Source organism: Octopus bimaculoides, chromosome 3, assembly GCF_001194135.2.
Source record: "Octopus bimaculoides isolate UCB-OBI-ISO-001 chromosome 3, ASM119413v2, whole genome shotgun sequence".
NCBI lineage: Eukaryota > Metazoa > Mollusca > Cephalopoda > Octopoda > Octopodidae > Octopus > Octopus bimaculoides.
Window position 1 is genome coordinate 10,429,066 of NC_068983.1, and position 7,216 is coordinate 10,436,281.

Sequence of the window (7,216 nt, forward strand, 5' to 3'; positions counted from 1 at the left end):
TATATATACATATATACGACAGGCTTCTTTTAGTTTCCGTCTACCAAATCCACTCACAAGGCTTTGGTCAGTCTGAGGCTATAGAAGACACTTGCCCAAGGTGCCACACAGTGGGACTGAACCCGGAACCATGTGATTCATAAGCAAGCTACTTACCACACAGCCACTCCTACGCCTGTCATTTTTTTTTTCTTTCATCAACTGATACAAAGTTATCTCCCTCTCCACTATAGTCCTCACAGTTTTTGGTCTTATGAGCTACACTGCAACCTCACTCAAGTTGGTACCTTGAAAAAGTACACTCTGTAAAGTGGCTGGTATAAGAAAAACCATCCAATCATAGCAGACATTGGAGCTCAATGTAGTCCTCCATCTTGGTGGATCTTGTCAAATCCTCTAACTGATGCCAGCATGGTTGTTGTTGTTGGCACTCCGTCGCTTATGACGTCGAGGTTTCCAGCTGATCCGATCAACGGAACAGCCTACTCGTGAAATTAACGTGCAAGTGGCTGAGCACTCCACAGACACGTGTACCCTTAACATAGTTCTCCAGGATATTCAGCGTGACACAGAGTATGACATGGTTGACCTTTTGAATTACAGGTACAACAGAAACAGGAAGTAAGAGTGAAAGAAAGTTGTGGTGGAAGAGTACAGCAGGGTTCGCCACCATCACCTGCCGGAGCCTCATGGAGCTTTAGGTGTTTTCGCTCAATAAACACTCACAACGTCCGGTTTGGGAATCGAAACCGCGATCCTATGACCGTGAGTCTGCTGCCCTAACCACTGGGCCATTGCGCCTCCAGCATGGTAGACAGACATTAAAAGCTGTGCTTCTGTGTGTGTGAGTATGTGTTTATGTATGTGTGCACATATTTTTTAGTGGTTAGTAGTTTCATGACCCACTTTTTCTTTCTTGGCACACTTGTTCTTTGCACACAGGTATACATACCTGTTCACATGCATATATAGAGATGATTCAATGTTTTGGGTGGATTCAATAAATTCTAGAAGTTATTATTTTTTTTTTGTATTTCAACATTCTTACTGCTGCTCAACTCTCCAATTATCAGCTTTATCAGTCTGCTGAATAAGACTGGAGATGTGTACAAATGGCACTATCTTTTATCACAAACAAGGCACCTTGTCCAGAAATAATGAACATATCCAATATATAAATTTCAGACTAACATGTCTTTATGTTATATGCTGTTGGATTTTTTAACATGAATGTATATACTTACAAATATGAATATTTCCTATTTCTAAGTTCTTCACTAAAATTAGCATACTATCTTTTATTTCTTACTTAACTTGTCTATCAAACATTTCCATAATTATTTCTCCATGCTATCTTGGGTTAGACGAATATACATACAAACACACAAACATGCATGTACATCATTTACATGACTACAATGATACTCATTTACAACTATCAGGCGAAGTCAAGGCAAAGAAACCATCACACACACACACACACATACATACACACACGCAACAGTCTTCTTTCAGTTTCTGTCTACCAAATCCACTCACACGGTTTTTGATTGGTCTAGGGCTATAGTAGAAGACACTTGCCCAAACATTGGGGTCCAGACATAATTAACTCATTCCTTCCTCCCAAATTGCTGCCCTTGTGAAAAAATTTGAAACCGTTGTTGTCGTTTTTGCTATTATTATTATTATTATTATTATCATCATCATCATCATCATCATCACATGCTTTCACTGCACTACTGAGCACAGCTCTGTGTACCTTGAGAGTGTGCTATGGTTTGTTGTGATGCTCTTGTTTTTGCTGTATTGAAAGTGGTTTACATAGGATGTGTGCAGTGCCTAGTAGTACTATTTTCTGTATTATCATTTTTATTGCATGAGTTGAAAGACATTATTTACAATGGACGGATAGGTGTCCTCATCTTGTTTGCAGTTATCACGTTTTGGCCGATGTATTCTCCAGCCTTCATCAGATGTTCTGGTGGGATTTCGAACCCTTTATTTGACTAATGTTCTGATTCCTAAAGTATGTTGCTGATGTTATTTTTCTGTTAATATTATTTTTCAAGTCCCTGCCTGTGATTGAACTTAGAATCCGAGGGTTAGCAGCCCATGCTCTTATCCACTATGCCATATGCCCATGGGTAATTATAGAATGAATTTAAGGGCTTATAAACCTAGTATTTTATCTTTTCTTAATACCAGTTCCCATATTACATTCATATCTGCACTAGGTCTACTTAGGAGGTTATTGTATCCAAGCATATATGCAGCCTCTTTTAATTTTCGTATTTTCCAGTGGTGTTCTCTGTTGATTGTTTTAACTTTATCCCACAGCAGGAGGTGGTCTCTGTTTTCCCATACATGATTGGCTATATCCGATTTTTCAACATCCCCCTCGTGTCACAGTTTTACAATGTACCTCTACCCTTATTTTGAGGGGGCGGCATATTTCGCCTTTGTATAACCTACCACAACCGCACGGTCATATTCTCTTCTATGGGTGGTTTTACTTAGAAAAGATATCTGCGAAGTGTTGTATTACTTCTGAATACTGTCATATGGTAGTGGTTTGGTTTTAAAAGGGCTAATCTGGTTGAAGGGGTGAAATAAGGGAGACAGACCCTGAGTAAGCTTAGAAACAAAATAAACCCCTTTGAGAAGTAAAATAAAATAAAATCATGTCACTGTTATCTTTAACAATTTATAATTGAGGGCAAATGTCCCACTTATAATCTTGATATGACATTCTGCTGCTGAGAGATAATACATGATACATAGCTGGAATCAATTGAGTTTGCAGTATATCTTGACCTCACACAAATCTCTGACCTCATAAAATAATGAGACAGACAGTACCGAAGTGAATCAGGTGCTCTGATTCATTAATTCCAACATTGTTACAAGCATACGAATCTACTTACTAAAGGGTGGACCAAAAGTCATTCTTAATTTTTCTTTTCTGTTTTAAATTTACAATACCACAATATCATACACACACACATATATACGGGAAATAGATGTAAGCTAGGTGGGAAAAATTACGTCTAAATTAAAAAAATAATTTTAAAAATTTATTAAAATCTCATATCTTTTCGTGACTTTTGGCCCACCCCGTAGAAAATATTACACAATCACTCACACATCTACACACAAGTAGACACACATGCACACACACATACAATACACATGTACACTTACATTACACATACAGTGGAGCATACTAGCCTCATTCCTTTCTAACTTTTGCATGTCCTCTACATTCAGGGACCACATCTCACTACCATGTAGAATTGCTGTCTGTACATGCTTAGAATTCAAAAGACAATTTTAATATAATTTTTCACAAATGGTATAACATCATCATCGTTTAACGTTCGCCTTCCATGCTAGCATGGGTTGGATGATTTGACTGAGGACTGGCGAACCAGATGGTTACACCAGGCTCCAATCTGATCTGGCAGAGTTTCTACAGCTGGATGCTCTTCCTAACGCCAACCACTCCGAGAGTGTAGTGGGTGTTTTACGTGCCACCGGCACGAAGGCCAGTCAGGCGGTACTGGCAACGGCCACGCTCAAAATGGTGTATTTTATGTGCCACCTGCACAGGAGCCAGTCCAGCGGCACTGGCAACGACCTCGCTCGAACGTATTTTCACGTGCCACCAGAACAGGTGCCAGTAAGGCGACGCTGGTAGCGATCACGTTCAAATGGGGCTATTTACGTGCCACTGGCACGGAAGCCAGGCTGCTGCTCTGGCAACGATCACGCTCGGACGGTGCTCTTAGCGCTCCACTGGCACAGGTGCCATCATGATTTCGCTTTCACTTGCCTCAGCAGGTCTTCGGAAGCGGAGTTTAGTGTCCAATGAAGGAAAGGTATGCATAAGTGGGCTGGCTACACCCCTAGCAGAGGCCTCGGATTATGGTCTCACTTGGCTAAGTAATAAAGTAGAAAAGGGAAATATTTTGATGCAGACCACCACTACCATCATCTCCTTCTCCTCCTCCTAATGAGCACTAGAATTGTTAGAGATAAACAGGTACCAGTTGTTGTCTTCATAATCATGACAATGATGATGATGATGAAATATATATTCAACAGATTCTATAAACTGAGCTGTTGTCATTATAGTGTATCTCCAGTAACTTCTGCATGAGAAGACCTACGATACAGAGAAATCCTATCAAAGAGATTATTCATTGAATTGGTGTTTCTGGCTGTGGTTATTCTATCTCGTGTAAGCCATGCTGTTTTCAAATTTTGCATGTTAGTCATGACTCTGTACTCATAAGGATATTAAAATAATAATTCTTTCTAGTTTTTGACTCAAGGCCGGCAAATTTTGAGTGAAAAGGGGAAGCTGGTTGCATTGACCCTAGTGCTTAACTGGCATCTATTTTATCAACCCTGAAAGAATAAAAGGTAGAGCCAACCTCTATGATTTGAACTCAGAATGTAAAGCTGGAAGAAATGCCTTTCGGTATTCTGTTTGTTGGTGTGCTAATGATTAAAACTCATTAAGACTCTAAACAATTTTATCCCTGTCACCAAACAATAGATGTTATTTTACTTGTTTCAGTCATTTGACTGTGGCCAATCTGGAGCACCGCCTTTAGTCGAGCATATCGACCCCAGGACTTATTCTTTGTAAGCCTAGTACTTATTCTATCGGTCTCTTTTGCCGAACCGCTAAGTGACGGGGACGTAAACACACCAGCATCGGTTGTCAAGCGATGCTAGGGGGACAAACACAGACACACAAACACACAGACACACAAACACATATATATATATATATATATATATATATATATATATATATATATATATATATATACGACGGGCTTCTTTCAGTTTCCGTCTACCAAATCCACTCACAAGGCTTTGGTTGGCCCAAGGCTATAGTAGAAGACACTTGCCCAAGGTGCCACGCAGTGGGACTGAACCTGGAACCATGTGGTTGGTAAGCAAGCTACTTACCACACAGCCACTCCTGTGCCTAATAGATGTTATTTTTTTTTCAACAAGCCAATGAATACTGAATCTCCCTCTAATCACTACCACCTTAAAAAGAACAAAAGATCTTATATAATGCAGTCCTAGATACATTAAGTGGCCCATTTTTTTATCAAGGTTGGCTAAAACAACAACAACAACATCCTAACTTTCATCAATACAGAAGAAGAGACAACAAAATTTTTATTTCTTACCTGGATTTATTTAATAATTTCCTTCTGTGAGCAAATGTTGCTGAGATTTTGCTGGGGACATTTTCGTCAGATGATGAATTATGGGAAAGATTGAATACTTTCTCAGGAGTTTGCTTGTTGCTCTTTAGCACCGGTTCATCAGGGTATTTGCCATCATGACTGTTAACATGATTTTTGTTTCCACTGCTGTTTATTGGTAGAATGGAATTTTCAGTTGGTCTTTTCCTAAAGTTGATGGACAGATGTGGAGGCAAAGTGTTCTCTACAGAACTCTTTATTGAGATTTGAGCAACAGCAAACTTACTGTTGACTGTATCTGTGTGTGAAGAATGTTTTTTGATAAATTCTAAAGTATCTGGAAATGGAGTTATCAGAGGAGCAACTAAAATGAACTCTTCAATTAATGTCAGAATATCGTTACTAGAAGCAGTTTCATTAGATTCTCGAGCAAAGATCTTTGGATATGTTGTATCATTTGCTATGTTTTCTGACTGGGATTCCTCAGTATTGTGACAGAACCCAAAGACCTGTTCAATTCCTAATTGTTTTGAACTCACAGAATCGTTCTTCCCATTCTCTACTGCTTCGTTCTTAGATTTTATAGAATCCAACAATGAAGTAGAATGTTGGAGAAACGTTACAGAACATTTAATATGAGATGATGGTTTATTATTTACAAAATTAGTTCTTATACATGGAGCTTCTTCAACCTTCTGGGAAGGTTTACCGTTTTCTTTGATGTCTCCACAAGCTGTTCCAGTTGCAGTATCTTTTTTATGCTCCATATTTGTCTCAATGCTGAAATTTGGCATCTGTGAATCTCCATTATTATCATCAACATCTAGAGATGTATTAAAAGAGTCACATCGGATCAGCCGATTTTTATCTTCAGGCATTGTCTTCTCTTCAGACTGTAATTCCTTTAATTTCACCGGAAACATTTGGGAATTTGGGTCATCAGAGTTTGTACTGGTTTCTGTTCTATCACTATTATTTACAGATTTTAAAGGAATATCACTATTTGAAAATTGCTTCTCACTTTCAGAGTCTGAGCTACAAATACCAAACAAGTCATTTATAGAGGTAGTAGATTTAGGTTTTGTTGTATAACATTTAGCTGAACTTGAGTCTATTTCTTGCTCAGAGAGTGAATCAGAAAATATCAAGCTATCTTCATTGTTCATAGTTTCTAATGCATATGAATGTTCAATTTTAATCAGGTCACCTTCTTTTGTCTCACCATTAGCTACATATTCTACTAAATTTCTTTGAAAGCCCACTTTCTTAGAGGTGTTGTAATCCAAATCTAAAGAATCATCACTAAAATCATTAAATTCTTCACTGGAAGTATTTCCATTGTTAATCTCGGTAAAAACTTTCTCTTGGAGTTTCAGCGCTGCTGGTTCATTGGATACCAAACTAGTTCTATCATTTAGATCTTCCAATTCATTATTAGCAATAACTGTTTCAGATATTTTAGGAAGAGAAGCTGATATGGTATGTCTTTCCTTAGAATTGTGAAATTTAATTTCTGAATCATTAAATTTAGTTTCTGGATTGTTAAATATAGTTTCTGGATTGTTAAATATAGTTTCTGGATTGTTAAATATAGTTTCTGGATTGTTAAATATAGTTGCTGGATTGTTAAATATAGTTGCTGGATTGTTAAATTTAGTTGCTGGATTGTTAAATTTAGTTTCTGGATTGTTAAATTTAGTTTCTGGATTGTTAAATTTAGTTTCTGGATTGTTAAATATAGTTGCTGGATCGTTAAATATAGTTGCTGGATTGTTAAATTTAGTTTCTGGACTATTAAATTTAGTTTCTGGATTGTTAAATTTAGTTTCTGGATTGTTAAATTTAGTTTCTGGACTATTAAATTTAGTTTCTGGATTGTTAAATTTAGTTTCTGGACTATTAAATTTAGCTTCTGGATTGTTAAATATAGTTTTGGGATTGTTAAATTTAGTTTCTGGATTGTTGAATATAGTTGCTGGACTATT

The 7,216-nt window shown here is 37.5% G+C and overlaps 1 protein-coding gene across 1 annotated transcript in view; it reads right to left on the reverse strand.

Annotated features, from left to right (window-relative positions):
• The window catches only part of LOC106884374 (putative uncharacterized protein DDB_G0282133), a 52,897-nt gene that overhangs the window by 16,286 nt on the left and 29,395 nt on the right, over positions 1–7,216 (reverse strand). Inside the window, exon 9 of the mRNA XM_052966705.1 lies at positions 5,214–7,211. Within this exon, the coding sequence (XP_052822665.1) occupies positions 5,214–7,211 (1,998 nt within the window). The remainder of the gene's footprint in view (positions 1–5,213; positions 7,212–7,216) is intronic.